At 41.8% G+C, this 16115-nt stretch overlaps 1 protein-coding gene across 2 annotated transcripts in view; it reads right to left on the minus strand.

The window, feature by feature from the left end:
• Window positions 1–16115, minus strand: part of FHIP2A (FHF complex subunit HOOK interacting protein 2A) — a 59974-nt gene that overhangs the window by 24144 nt on the left and 19715 nt on the right. For both annotated transcript variants that reach the window (XM_075935415.1, XM_075935414.1), the window contains exons 4-12: window positions 12733–12837; window positions 12275–12397; window positions 7137–7409; window positions 5277–5473; window positions 3916–4030; window positions 3727–3803; window positions 3428–3620; window positions 2013–2182; window positions 934–1077 (exon numbers count right to left, since the gene is read on the minus strand). In XM_075935415.1, the coding sequence (XP_075791530.1) occupies window positions 934–1077; window positions 2013–2182; window positions 3428–3620; window positions 3727–3803; window positions 3916–4030; window positions 5277–5473; window positions 7137–7409; window positions 12275–12397; window positions 12733–12837 (1397 nt within the window). The remainder of the gene's footprint in view (window positions 1–933; window positions 1078–2012; window positions 2183–3427; window positions 3621–3726; window positions 3804–3915; window positions 4031–5276; window positions 5474–7136; window positions 7410–12274; window positions 12398–12732; window positions 12838–16115) is intronic.

The following is a 16115-nucleotide window of genomic DNA, read 5'->3' on the forward strand; positions in this document are numbered from 1 at the left end:
GCTTACCAGTTATTTTGAGAGAAGGGTTTTCTCTCGAAATAACCACGTCTTAACAGCGTCTGTTATTTCGAAATAGCGTCATAATGCGATTATGCAAATGAAGCACGGGATATTTAAATCTTGGCTTCATTTGCAATTTCGAATGTCTTCATTTGCATCCCTCTCTCGAAAGAGGGTGCAAGCGTAGATATACCCTTCCATATCAACTGGTCTCAGGCTATTTCCTGGCTCTCTCAACCACTGATTTTGGAGTAGGTTGGTAGGTAGCCAGTGCTGCTTTGCTAATATGTATTAACTGACCAAATACCATGTTTCACAGCAGCCTCCCTCATCCCCCTCTAGCAGCCTCTGTCCGTGGGAAGCTCGGACCCCTTGCAGACAGGGGCTGCTGCCGTACCTCCTCTATATGTGGCCAGCCCAGGTCATCACGGACAGAGGTCACCTTGCGGCAGTGCCTCTCATCCCTCACCCCTGCAGCCACTGGACTGCAGGGATCTTGGACTCCCCATGGACAGGGGCCACTGCCACCCTGTATCAGAGGCAGCAGTGCAGAATGACAGGCAGCCAGTCTGCGTAGGGAGCTAGTTTTTAAACTGGCTCCCCTCGCGGAATGGCTCCCACCTGCTACCCTGAACTGTTGCTTCTGATACAGAGGCAATAGAGTGGGGTGGCAGAGGGAATCAATCCGTGAGGGGAGCCACTTTAAAAACCGGCTGATACAGAGGCAGCAATGCAGGAGTGGGACTGGAGCACATTGGCTACCATTCCTGTCCCCAGGGATTATCAAATAGTCGTGTAACCACTAAAATTTGATGCACTTACATGACTATTAAATTACACGCTAACATCCCTAGTTATAAAGATCAGCACTATGCTAACTACTTACCTGATTTAAATGATGCACAGCTTTTTAAAGTTAGTTTTCCAACTCACCTATTTACAATTTTATGAACTTCAGTTTTCCCATCATTTTTTGGATGTTCTGGGCTGATGGGAGGAGAAGCACTTAGCCACTCAGGATTAGACAACGTGTTGTCCGGAGAAAGATCAGTAAATAATGGATCTTCTTCCAGGTCTCTGAAAGTTTACATTACACAGACACACAAAATAATTCACAGAATGTTAGCGTAGATAGGACGCCTTCTGAATCAAAGGCACATGGTCTATTTTTCTTTGCTGACCAGCCAGCACACATTCTAGATGATCACAATTAGGATACCATTTAACTCAATTATTATTACACAATATCAACATTTATAAATTGATAACTAACTTAAAAAAAAGGCACAATCTAGTGGTCTGAGCGGGGAGCCAGGACTTCTGGTTCTGGCTCTGACTCCAAATGCCTCTGCATAACAAGTCACTTAGGCCCAGATCCTCAAAGGTATGTGGTTCTAATTTCCATTGGTATCAATGAAAGTTAGGGGCCTAAATAAATACCTTTGAGGCTCTGGGCCTTAATCTCTCTGACCCAATTCCTGCCCCCTACCCCATCTATAAAAAAAGGGGATAATTCTCATATATCAAGGACAAAAGGGTGTTGGTAAGGATTACATATGAAACACTATGAAGCTTAAAGATGCTGTGGTTCCAATTCAGCAAGATACTTAAGCATATAACTACCCTTAAGTATGTAAGCAACACCACTGATGTCAGTGGCATTTCTTGTGTGCTTAAAGTTAAGCCTGTGCAAATTGCTAAATCTAAATCAGAACCTGTGTGTGTTATTATGTAAGAAAGACATTTTTGCTAATATACAATGATCTATCATTGTTCTAATCACGTACATAAAGCTGCTCAAACTGCAAAACAACTAATCTACATTAACTATGGTTATAACTTGACATGCTGTTAACACAAGGGGCAAAGGAGAACAACTAAATATTATCCAGGTTCAATTTTATTTCACCTAAAGAAAGAAAACCTGATCTTAATTTTTTTTCCAAATAAGAAGTGAAAGCTGCACTCAGCCATTGTGAAGTCCCTCACCAATGTAACAAAAAACCACTTACACTGCTCCTGCTATCTGTCCATTCTCCACCACATCCTTATCGTCTTGGCAGGGTGGTTTATATTCTGTGTAGTTTCTTTCTTCTAAGTTTCTTAGAACCAAGTTGTAAAGAATATGCTCATTAGGTTTTTGTAAAAGGTGCTCAAACATTCTTAAAGTCATTATGCTGATCTGCAACATAAAAAAAATAAAGGAGTTAAATAAATACAAGCAGTGTTTATTTACACCACTGTTCTTAGCTTACTTAAAAGTAGCTGTTATTTATGCATGTTGGGAAATTGTTCTCATTAATCTTTCCTATTATAGACAAGCCCAAAGATCCCAATCAGGACTGGGACATCATTATACTGGGTGAGCTATTCATGTAGGTGAACAGACCACACAGAAATCAGAAAGAATATACACATTTATCCATAACAACTTTTATCTTTTATGTAGCTTCCGATAGCTACAGGCCTGTAATAGAGGAGAACTGTACCAAACTGAGAGTAACCCTGCCCAAAGAATTTACAATATAAGGCTTTGATTCTACAACAGAGCTACTCAACACGCGGCTTGCGGGCCACATGCGGCTTGTGGCCTGTTTGTTTGTGGCCCGCGGTATGGTTTGGGTTTACATGGGGCTCAACACACTTCCCGCAGGTGGGATCCTTTGAAGATGGCCTACAATGGCAACACGCTTCACAATGGCGAGTCAATGCAATGGTCTTCTGTTGATACGCGTTTTAGTAGTTACATTCCTGGACTGTCATTGCTCATTAAAAGTGCTGTCATATGGGTGGAAATCGAGTAAATATTGCATTTCATTAATATCAGCAGAACTTATTTAAATGGGGCTTGTGTGTTGTGCAGTCTTGCCTTAATCTTTGTATTCATGCCCGTCAGTGTGAAAGAAGCTATTTGCATATATTTGCTTATATATTTGCATGTATATGCAACCACTCTTAAGTTGCGGCCCGCATGTGCTGTAAGTATCATTGTGTCCCCCGGGGCTTCCGAAGTTGAATAGCCTTTTTCTACAACCAGACCAACATGGCGGGCCCCTGTGCCAGTGTAGACCCAGGTATCAGATCAAGGCCTAAAAAGACTAGTGGATAAAATACAGTACTGAGACAAAGTGCCATGGAGATTTTATAGCTGCAATCATAGGCTGCAAATTTCAAAGCAGTATGCCTGAAGTTAGGCACCTACATAAAAGTGGCATTTTCAGAAGTACTATGCACCTGTACCCACCACTGACTTCAACAGAATCTGAGTGGTGCACAGTATGTTGGATAATTAAGTTAGAATCCTCCCACCCTCTGTCTTTTTACTTGTAAAACTGCTTGACAAAGCAGAATCGTACAATGCCATTTTTTGTAGTCACTTTCCACAGCAGAACAGCATTTCAGAAACACTGATATTATGATTTCTCACCTCATCAGATATGTGATCACAGTGCTCGATTAACCTGTGTCGCAATGGATGTCTGTTGATATCTGACAAGGTTTCTGGTTCTCTGTGTCCTCCAAGTATAAAGCTAACCATTTCTTGCAGCAACACATCTGAAGTGACTTGACGGACAATACGGTGCAAAAGTGCTGTTGATGTAAGGATTCCCATCTCTGAACTGAACAAGAAAATGATTCCTGTTAGAAAGCTACTGGATTCCAACTAAAATGATCAACTTGCCCTGTTTTCTGTCCCGCTGTTTCACATACAACGAGACCACTCACGTTTGCATCAGCTGGGGCTCCATGACACCAACAAAAAATTGTTCCCGTACAGATCTTGCCATAGCAACAGCAGTAGTCTAAAAACACAGGCCACAAAAACATTATCTTTCAGACTCAAGAGAGGTGGAACAATATATTTGCCAAACTAGTTTTGGATTACCCATGTTTATGCAAACAAACATTTCAAACCTTTTGTGCTTCTTTAATTAGTTGATCACAGTAGTCAAACCAGGAGAGAAATGAAATCAGGGCTCTTTTTCCTGGAAAAGCAGATGCATCTTCTTTGTGGCTATATGAATCCAAACTAGGGGATACAAGAGAAAAAAAGACACATTTCAAATACAAGGTCCAATACTATTTCCACTGAATTCTATGACAACATTCTGCTTTAATGGGAGCAAGCTTGCACTAAGAGAGAAAAGGTGGAATATTAACAGCTTTCTTGCTAGTGTTTCACAGATTCTGTAGTGCTACTGCTACTATTCTATTGAATTCAATTGCATGCTAAGGTATATTTGGTATGGTCAGCAGAAGAAGTCTACATGGATGGATCTAGAATGTTTGAACAAGTTTTAAAATTAGAAGGGTCAGCTAATCTGACCTCCAAAGTATCAGAGGCCACAGAAATTGATTTAGTCATTCCTTAGATAGAGGGATTATTCTTCCATACTATGTGAGTGAACACTACTAAGCCCATTCCTTAGGCTGGGTCTGAACTAGAGCACACCTTTTTAAAAAAAAAACAGCTAATCTCAAGTTGAAGACTCCAATGAGGATGGATTCACCTCATCTCTTGGTAAGATATTCCAACACTGACTATCCTATTATAAAACTGCATCTTATTTTTAATTTTATTTTTTTCTTACTTCTATTTCCAGCCACTAGATCTTAAACCGCCTTTGGCCGCTAAAAAAAATGCCTTAAAATCAGATATATCATTTCTGCGTAGGAATTTACAGACTAGGATCAAATACTGAGCTCAGAGTATTGTAGGGCAGGATGTGAGGAAGTGAATTCCAAAGTAAACATATTTAGAGTCTAACATAAAAGTAGTTAGGACAACAAGCCTACTATCTTTTGCCCAGTGCTGATAGTTATGCAATAACTGTATCTGCCCTCTTGATTTTGCAAAATGTTGCAACAGTCCTCCATCAAATGCATACTTCCTGCCTTCTCTTGGATCTCTGTGCTAACTGCAGGCACCAAAAAGTTTGTATATGAATTTACTATGTCCTTGACATTTAAACAGGAAAATAATAAAAGACGTAATTCTGCAGCTACACCACAGACAAAGCTCTAATCTCATTCAATGAAAGCTGCCCTCAAATAACTGACCGCATGGACTGGCAGCTGAACCTGTCCTTAACTTAATAATCAGTGCAAAGTATGTTTCAAGTTTTAAGAATACTATATTGTATCTTAATTCTGTTAATGAAACTGCTTGCATGGTGCCATATCTGTTACAAAGGACTTAGCTAATGGTAGGAATTTAGTTTCAGTATGTGATGCAAAATTATTGAAAATGTTAACAACAGAAATAACAGTCTTACCCCCAGTTAATTGCCTCGACTGATTCAAGATCTAATGGATCCACAGACTGAGGAAGGGCTTTGTAGAGTGTAGTGAGCCTGTCTGTCAGCAATTCACATAAGCAAGTGCTCTGGGTCAAGCATTTGGCCGCTGCTGGCTCTGGCAAACTTACTAAGAGCATGAGGCCTTCACATGCTTTTACTGCTATTCGGCCATCCTGTGAAACCAGACATGGAAGAGGTAAAAAAAAAAATCAGAAAGAATGGTCATTTAAAGTCACACACAAGAAACCAAAGGATCTTCAACAGAGAGCAAAAGAGGGATTGAATGGATTTCTTGATGTTCCTGTTCAGAAATTACAACAGTCATTTCTACTAAATTTGTTTTAAAAATCTCTCTCTTGAAGAGGGTTATTGATATAATAAGCACGACACTCAAGTTTATTTATCTATAAGATTGGACCTTCCTGGTCCGGCACCCTCAGGACCTGACTGGTCCCATACGAGGGATATTGCTGGATCAGGAGAGGTCAATTCTGGACCCTCTGCTGCTAGCCCCCAGGCTTCCCTCCTGGCCACCGGCCTCCAGGTTCCCCTCATGAATGTTGACTTTGCTTCCGGCCCTGGACACCCGGCTTCGCTCTCAGCCCGAGCCAGGCTCCCTGCCCTCAAGCTGCCACCATGGCTCCAATCCCAGCTGGGCTCCTGGGTCCATCTGAGCTCCTACCAGTCACTGCTCCACCCTCCCAGCTGTTGGACTGGCTCCGCTCCCGGCTGGTCTTTTGGCTGCTGGCCCTTCTGACACTGGAATCCCAACTGGCTCCTGCTTCCAGCCACCAGGGTTCTCTGGTCAAGGCACTTGCTGATTCAACAATATTCATGGTCCCTCAAGACCATGGATGTTGCCAAACCAGAGAGTCCTAGGTTCAACCTATAGCGCTAATGTAAAACACCACTTTACAACTATGGAGTATGTAAAAATTTCTGCTCTTGACACCATCACAGTACATCTTACCCAGTTCCCCCGGAAGTTAATTCTAAATGATCCCTTTGAATTCAGTGGGACCTGGATCGAAACCATAGTGGTGATTTTGACAAGAAATCAAGTTCACACACAGAATCTGGTCTACTGAAGTTTTTACAAAAAGTACATTTGTTATTACTTTGGTTTAGTTGATACTATATAAATTAGCCCTTTCTTCCAGTCTCTGTAATCTAATTAACCCACTCAACTTGCTTTGGAAGGGAAGGGATGGAAAAATCCCAGTTAATTAGTTAACCGGTTAAACCTTAGATTTAACTGGTTAACCCATTAGGTGGGGTGTCACTCCCACCTTCCCCTCCTTACAGCTGCGTGTGGGGCTTCTGGTTGTCACTGCTGGCCTCCTCACTTGGGGGCTGGCAGCAGGAACCAGCAGCCCCAAGCGCAGAGGGGCCAGCTCCTGCTCCCAGCCCCCCTGCGTGTGCAATAGCCAACTCCTGACCCCCATGTGCTGCAGCAGCCCTCCACCTGCAGCAGGCCATGGGCTGCTCCTGGGTATCAGTTAACTGGTACCCAGTAAGCATCACTTGGTAACAGGTTAACACATTACCCATTCACATCCTTATTTGGAAGCATACAATCCTTAAACAATTTGATCCAAATGAATATCAGATTAAAGTCAATTTCTGAGAATATTTTTTTTGACCTGGAAATTTGCAAAAGAAATAGTCTAACAAAACTAACTAACAAACAAAAAACCCACCCCATCTGCAAAATATTTTATTTCTTAAGAATTAAACTATTTATATACACACATCTATTATAAATGCCTCCATTAGAGAAACATCTAAAACACTTTACTCATTTTACCACACTGAGTAAAATAAAAAATGACTTACTGGGCTTTTTGTGAGATTTAGCAAAGAATTCACTAAATTATAGTCTTGGTTTGGACGAACAGCTGAAGCCTCGGGTGATGAAGTGACATTTAGTTCATCCAGGCTCATTGATAGATCATCTTCCTTCTCTATGTGTTCTGCTCCAGCAGCACTAGCTATTTGTTCTGGTTGAAAAGACTGTCCTGTGTCCGTCACCAGTGTATCTTGTCTTTTTACCATGTCTTCAGTAATTACACTTGCTGATTCGTTGGAAGCCAAAGCTTTTAACTTGTTCTGAAAAGCATTACATTAGGACAGGCGATTATACTGATCAAAATGCTGTTTGCCCTAAAACAGAAATTTACTAAAATAAAAGTTTATGTAACACACACATCAAGTAGAATAGAACCTCAAAGTTATGGACACCCTGCAAGTGGAAGCTGTTCCTAACTTTGAAATGTTTGTAATTCTGAACAAAACATTATGTTATTTCTCTCAAGTTTACAGCTGAGCACTGATTTAATGCAGTTCTGAAACTTTACTATGCAGAAGAAAATACTTTCAACCATCTTAATTTAAATGAAACAAGCACAGATACACTTTCCTTATCTTGTCAAATCTTCTTTTGAACTTTCCCGTTACTGTTTTAATACTTTACATTTACCATAGTGCTATACTGTATTTGGTTGCAGGGTTTTTTTGTTTTCGTTTTGTCTCTGTGGATGTCTGTTGCATACTTCCACTTCCAAATGAGGTGTGTGATTGACCAGTGAGTTTGTAACTCTGGTATTCATAACTCTGAAGTTCTACTGCAGCTCTTTAACAAGACTAGATAGATTAGTCGCTTAGTATGTTACGGGTGCAAAACCACATGAATGTTTAAATTTAAGAAATTTCATACTTTTATCTATATTTCTCCCAAGCTCTATACCAACCTGTTTTAAGGCTGCTTCTATGCTAGTTTGTCAAAGATAAATGAAAAGAGATGCCCTTGTTCTTTATATCAAACAACTGAAATGGATACTATTTGATTTGTCCAATCTCCAACATGAATTTATTTATGCGAGCACCTTTTGACACTAGCAGATTCAATAGAAAACATGGCTTTTCAGGTCAAGACCTCAATCCTTTTTATCTCTGTGACTATGGAAACACCATTTCCAATTCTAATCATATGATGACACGGAGCCGCTGCTTCTAGAGATTTTGCCTTCAAAGTGAAAGCCTCTCTCAGACAACTGATACAGTTTTTCAGTTTATATTTTTTTTAAAAGTCCAGTAGGTTTCACAGAGGGTAAGTTGGTGCTAATTTATCATTGTACAGCTTGTACTCTATAAAACTTTCTCAAGAGCTACAGGACATCTGCTTTATTACCTTGAAAGAATGTGACCCAGCCTTCTTTCTATAAATATATTTTGTGTACGTAAAAGAGACATTTTGATTAGTGTTCTACACAACCAAGTGAAAAACTGGTTGTCGGACAAGGATCCTCTGTTCTTCTGGTATAGCCTTAGATGCATAAACTGTACTTAAGCTTAAGATCAATTTTTCAAGTGATCACAGTAAAGAGATTATAAATCCTATGGTATCTATGATAAGGTCACATTTATTTCAAACACTGGACAAGTAAAAATGTAAGAGTCATCAGTTGGGTTACCAGATTTTAGTACATACAAACCAGCAAGGAATAATACAACCAGACAGCAAACTAGAGAAATTATCTGAACACTTGCCAAGCTGATGTGCATTCTTTGTGGAGACACTGTTCTGCATTGCTCCTGTGCACTAATATAAAGAAGCCCTAGGGGAGGTAACCCAGGAATCACAATTTACAGTCTACTCCATGGTACAAAAGAAGTATGATTTTGGGGTACGTTGGAAAGATCAGGGTTTCAAAGAACACAAAACTGTCTTTTCTACACTCTGAGAGGCATAAGACTACAAAGCAATTGGAGTATATTAATGTATACCATCCCTAAATCTGCTATTGCTGAACCTCCTGGAGTATTTTTCTTGTTATCTATAAGTGGGAAGAACCTGTATCAAGAACAATAACCTCTGTATGACAAGACTTAAGTATTTAACTACCCCTTAGAGCAGTGTATCCCAATTTTATTTGGCCAAGTAACCCCTAGGGCCCCACCGTGTTTCGTCGAGCAAAACAACAAAACTCAAGAAAACTGGCGCCGCGTTTCATCAAGGGGGGGGGAAGCCCTGCTACCACAATTCCTGCCGCAGCTCTGTCTCTTTAAGAGGGGGCGGGGGAGTGCCGGGTCTTCGTGGAACCCTTAGTTTTGCAGAACCCCAGGGTTCCACAGAGCACCAGTTGGGGAACACTGCTGTAGAGTGATGGGCTGGGGTAAAACTCAGTTATTTCTGGCAGCTGCAGGTAACGTGCAGACGTCTGTCCATCAGAACACATGCATTTAGAGTTTCTGTGTATATTTAAGTTTGCAGGTATCTAGCCATGCAATTTAGCTACTCTCCTGCCTCCTGTCAGAGTACAGGACAGGATCCTGAATCACCTTAAAAAGATTACGTAAAATACATATTAAGTGCTTTCTAGCAGTGCTTTCCTCTGAGGGTGTGTCTAGTCTACAGGATTTTTTCAAAAAAAAAGTACCCTTTTTTCAAAAAACTTCCCCTGCTTTCGAAAGTAAATCAAAAGAACGCGGCAGTTTTTTTGACCGCGGAAAACCTCGTTTTACGAGAAAGAATGCCTTTTTTCGAAAGTGCTCTTTTGAAAAAAGGCACTATGTAATTCAAACTGTGCTTTTTTGAAAGAGCATCCAGAATGCCTGAGTGCTCTCCTTCAAAAAAGCGGCTTGCTTTTTCAAAAGTACTGCTTGTAGTCTAGAAGCTCTTTTTCGAAAGAGGTTTGCAGTAGATGAGATACAGCACTTCAAAAACTTCCACCATACCTGATATGTAGGGATGTAAAAGAATAGTCAATTAGTCGACTACTCGCTCTCCCCAACTCCCACTTGTTGCCTCTGCATCAGGGTGCGTTGTGCCCACGTAAGCTCATGATACCATATACATGTTTTGTTAATCTTTAAGATGCTACTAGACTATTCATTGTTTTTTATGTTCTTCTTGTTACAGACTAACTTGGTTACCCTTCTGAAACTTTTAAATGTACTAAGAGCCAGGCTCACGCTGGGTGTGGGACCTACCCCTGCTGCGGCTCTGCAGTTTAAATGTAGTAGGAGCCTGGCTGCCTGCGCACCTGGCTCCTACTACATTTAAACTGCAGAGCCATAGAGGGGTCCCTTATCAACTAATTGTGTACTTGATACAAATTGTATCGAGTACATGATTAGTCATTTACCCACTTCTTAACATCCTTAACTGGAAGATACAGTTTTGGAGTGATGCACCAGATTTTCAGCTACCTTCGTAGCTTCTCAGGTACCTTTACATGTCTGAGACAGACACCACTTCACAACATTACAGCTCCTGAAAGTGCTATGGGCATGGCCTTTCAGAGTCAAAACACTGCATTCTAATAAAACAAATCTAAAATGTCCTTTGTGAAATAACTCCTCTCTAGAAGTTGTGAAGACCACTGCCATGGGCTACGAGGTTTAGAAGCATTTTCTGGTAAACATGGGAGCTTCCAATAATCTCTTACGGCTTAGTCTGAGCTCTAAGATAAAATCAGTGAACCTAGAACTCTCTTTGAAATTCAGTAGTATCCTGAAGTTTCCAAATCTTCCTGCTGTGCAGTCTTTTAATTTTGAAGTTAGTCAGCACTGTGGCTATTCCAGCTAATACTCCACACCACATGTATTACAAGCAAATAAGGGCCCAATCCTCCAAGGCAGGCCCTCAGCATTTTGCAAGATGCATTCAAAGCCTTCTGGGATAGTCACTTAGGCTATGTCTAGACTGCAGGCTTCTTTTGAAAGAGGCTCTTTCGAAAGCCTCTTTCGAAAGCCTCTTTCGAAAGATCACGTCTAGACTGCAGGCGGATCTTTCGAAAGAGAAATCCGCTTTTTCGAAAGAGAGACCCAGCGAGTCTGGATGCTCTCTTTTGAAGACGGCCTCTTTACATTGAAGAACGCCTTCTTTTGAAAGAGGAACTTTCGAAAGAAGGCGTTCTTCCTCGTAAATTGAGGTTTACCGCCATCGAAAGAAAAGCCGCGTTCTTTCGAAATAAGTTCGAAAGAACGCGGCTTGAGTCTGGACGCAGGGGAAGTTTTTTCGGGAAAAGGCTACTTTTCCCGAAAAAACCCCTGAGTCTGGACACGGCCTTAGGCTATGTCTAGATTGCAGCTCTTTTCCAGGATACCACGTCAAAGGAACGCGTCCGCTTTTCTGAAAAAAATTTCGGAAAAGTGGACACATTTTTTCACCATCCCTGTAACCTTGGTTCACGAGGAAGTGGGGATGGCTTGAAAGAGAAGGTTTTTCCAAAATGTGGTGCCATGTAGACACGCCAAATTTTGGAAAAGCCTCTTTCGAAAAGAAAGCAGAAAAAGATACGCAAATTGCGGATTTTCCGACTTTTTCCGACTTTTCTTTGTAGCGTAGACCTAGCCTTAGACTTCAAAAGCCTGAGGCAAAGAACAAAGAAAGAAGTCCAATTTCATTCCTGGATGCAGGGCTCTCACATTACATTCAGGGCATGGTTACTTCCTCATTGACTAAGATGGTGTTTTTCTAATTTGGAGAGTGCCCTTTAATGGTGGTATGAAGCATGGTTTCAAGGAGAAAAAAAAACTGCGAGTTCAGAATGAAGCTGTGACACAGAAGAATGAGATTGTCACTCAAAAGCCATGTCTACACTACAGATAAGATTGAAGCCAATCTTTTGTACAGACATGCTAATTTAAACTGAGATGATGCTCCCACCGATGCTGGTAGTCCTGCCTCTATTAGGAGTAAGGGAAATCGAAGGGAGGGTGTGCGCTCCCTTCAACTTCCCACAGTGTTGGCAGGACCAAAATCGAATGAAGATAATTGCATCACTGGAGTTGAAGTAACATAGCTGAAGTTGCGTATCTTAATTTGAACTTATCCCCAATGTACACCAGGCCTAACAGAAAATCAAAATAAATCCCTTGAATATTTTGAAGAAAGTGACAAAAGTGTTTTTGGCTGTAATGTACTAGTGTTTATAGGAATATTTCAAAACAGTCTTTGACCTACAAACCTCAAGAAAGAAGTTGACCAGGTATGGATCCTGTTTCAGCTTTGCACATACTATGCAGAGAAACTGAATTTCTTCATTTTCTGTCGGTGCTGCTAGAACTTCACCACAAAGTCTGATTAATTTCTGAGGAGGTAGAGAGGAAAGAAAAGATTAATTAAAGTAGAAGAAATCCAATAGCCTATTTATTGGCAGGCACTTTGGGTTGATTTCTTTCCACAAAGCAGTTCTCTGATGACATAAGGTACACTGACTTCAACAGAGTTACTTGAGAGTCCCACTGATGTAGGAGATATTATTTATTAGTTGTACTCTAGTAACTCTGAGGTGCCAATCTGTAATTGGTTAAAATTATTATTGCACTTAGGGGATTAAAAACAAAACCCAAAAAAACCCGATCAGAGACAAAGCCACTAAATTCCATGTGCAAAAATAAATATTGTTTGAAACCTGAACAGTACCTGCACTGGTTTATGTACATTTATATGTGGGAGAAGAGGTTGTCGTATTCTTCCTAGAAGCTTGGTATAGAAAGTCAAAACTTGCTGTTTCATTCCTGGAGGACACTAGACCACAACAGAAATATAACAAAGATGAAAAACTCAACATACAATCTGATCATCCAAAACGGCTGTGAGAACACTGTTTACATCCATTTTACAACATTATCATAAATAGATACATTGAAACAGTTGATGCAAAACAACTGAAAATATTAGGTCTTGCGAACCATAAACATTTTTATTTTATAATGAACACACACTTTCAATTAATTAGTTGATCACAGCTTTTAAATTCTATTTATTGTCACAAAAGTTGGTACTTTTAACATCCTAGAGCATATGCTCATTCAATTTAGTTACATCACAGAATACAATGAGTGGGTTGTGGGAAATGTAGATCACCACAGAAGCCCAACATCATGATCAACAACTTAAAGAACAGCCCTACAGCAAGTAAAATGATCAAGCTTAACTCTCAACTCTCATGCTAATGGACTCAATCTTGATGAAGGATGGTTGGGACACTATCAACCTAACAGTCAGTGAAGGTGCAAGCAGCTTAGTATCCTTCCTGACATAGGAATCTACACAATCAATTGACTTTGATTCTTATCTGTTTAGTTTTAACTACCCAATCTTCAGATACTTATTGATTCCCTCCACCTTCCTGATTTTCTATACCCTCTGCTCCCTGTCTCCCACCTCCCTTTCTTTTTTCCTCCCTCCCCCTTCCTTCTCTCCTATTTATTTTGGGTCTGCACATCCTAAACTCAAAACTCCGGTCATCTAAAGAAGTGGGCTGTGCCCACGAAAGCTTATGATACCATCTACATGTTTTGTTAGTCTATAAAGTCCTATCAGACCATTTGTTGTTTTTTTCTGTACAGACTAACTCAGCTAGCCCCTGAAACTCGATTAAGGATTTGTCAACATTAGAGGGGCTTTTGAATCCGAGTTAACTGACTGCCAGTTAGCTGGATTACCTTGCAGTCTTGTACATGATAATCTGAACACCCCACAAATGTTTTCCAGGACAAAAATGCTAAAGCAAATCACTAATGTGTGTGATGCATTCACAGTGGCATATCCAAACATGTGAACTTTAGATTGTTAACAGACAATTATGCCAGCATATACACAGGAGGTCAGGTGAGTTTGTATTCAGATGGCTACACCCAGCTGCTGCAGCTACACTGTTATTTCTAGACACTAGCTTCAAGCGGAGGTAGCACATGTATTTGCACCCACACTGGGAATCACTTCTACCCACTTGCTGAGTAGACATACCCATAGTCCTAATGAAGTGAAACTATTCCCTAACTGGAGCTAACTGCAACACCCTGCACACACTGAACCATATATTTATTTCAGAGGTATCGAATCACAGATTTGTAGGGGCTGGAAGGGACCTGAAAAGGTAATCTAGTCCACAAGTGGTAAAGCCTGACTAGTAATTCACAAACAGTACAGTATAGATGACATGCTGTCCAACAATCACTTATGCAGACATATTGTGAATGTAATTACTTCTGACTCTTACAAGCACTTGCCCATTATGCATTTCACAAAGCTCAACTGCATCATGTTTTCTTCACCGTTTATGGTTATATCAAACCAACTATATTTCTAATAACTAAATGGCTAATTACAGGCAGTCCCCGGGTTACGTACAAGATAGGGACTGTAGGTTTGTTCTTAAGTTGAATTTGTATGTAAGTCGGAACTGGTACATATCGTAGGGGAAACTCTAGCCAAACATTTTTTTTAGTTTTGGATAGCATAGGGAAAGGTTAACTCCCCTCTAATGTTTGTTTTGCTGTCTGTTCCCCTGTTCAGAAGATTTCACATCTATTTCTGTCCCTGTGACAAACTCAGGACTAAAGGAGTAACTCATCAAATACCAAACAGCTCTGCACCATGCTTTGAGCTAATAGCTTTATTTCCACACACCACCCAGGGTTCTAGGAGGAGGGTCCTTTTTTTGCTAACACAATGAGGCCAGCACTTTGTTTGTTTTGGTGGAGTCTTTGTTTGCCCAGGGAGCCCAGCATGTATAGGGGGAGGAGGGGCGGAGAGGCTGCTTTTGTCTGCTGTTCGGCAGCCTGTTGCTCAGGGGAGGGGGCAGCCTGTTGCTGGCAGGGGGGGAAGGGGGAGGCATGCAGGATGCGAGGCCGCGGGGGGGGGGGGGGGGAGCAGCGGGCATGGGGAGGCACTTTTCCTCTGCCCGGCAGCTCTGCGGGATCCCTGTCCCTGTGGCCAGCTGCTGCAGGCAGAGGCCAGTTGGAGCCGGCCGAAGAGGAGGAGGAGGTGGATTCTAGGACCCAGGTGAGCGAGCCCCAGGGACGCTGCTGCGCTCCGGGAGCCCGGCATGTATAGAGGGGAGGAGGGGCAGAGAGGCTGCTTTTGTCTGTTCGGCAGCCTGTTGCTCAGGGGAGGGGGCAGCCTGTTGCTGGCAGGGGGGTGAGGGGGCACTTTTCCTCTGCCCGGCAGCTCTGCGGGACCCCAGTCGGAGCCGGCCCGACGAGGAGGAGGATCCTAGGACCCAGGTGAGCGAGCCCCGGGAATGCTGCTGCGCATGTGCGGGAGTTGCCTCACCCCGTTCGTATCTAGGGATCCGACGTAAGTCGGATCCACGTAAGTCGGGGACTGCCTGTATATACTGTAGCCACATTATGGCACCCCATTAACCAAGCCGCGAGATAGCTGACACACTGATAGGAATACTGGGAGAAAAGTGGTCCCCAAATGAAGAGATGGTTTTCAGTTTCTCTGAGCCTGGGGAACAACAATCTATAGCTGTAAGAACCAGCCAGACAAGACCGAAAACATCAACCGAATGTGTGAAAGGTGCAAGACTGACAACCCTGGAACCCTGGAAAACAAAGTGATCTGTTTATCCTCAGAACAAGCTGTCTTACGCTGCCCAATGGATGGACTTCTACTATGACATGAAGACACTACCATCCGGGATGAAAGGAAAATTGAGTCTCTGTGTCCATTCAATCCTTGGCCTTTCAACAGAGAAAGCTGCCAAGAAGGGCACCAACCAAGGCAGTGGCAGTTTTTGAGGACATTTCCTGTTACTGGAAAATGGACTGAGATCCCAAACACATTTCACTCAGACCAAACAAGCTGTGAAAACTTAGCACCTATTGGTCACTACTGACCTGGGCTGGATTTGTACCCGACATAAGTGTGAAAGGCTCTGAGGTGTCTACTTTAATTAATGCTTCCACAGTTTCATCTTTTACAGGAAGTGCTAATTATGTGTTATCACAATCTAACAGCTAGTCCTGAGCCATCCAGGTCTCTACAGCTGAAATAAATATTGGTCCCATGTG

This window comes from Pelodiscus sinensis, chromosome 8, assembly GCF_049634645.1.
Source record: "Pelodiscus sinensis isolate JC-2024 chromosome 8, ASM4963464v1, whole genome shotgun sequence".
NCBI lineage: Eukaryota > Metazoa > Chordata > Testudines > Trionychidae > Pelodiscus > Pelodiscus sinensis.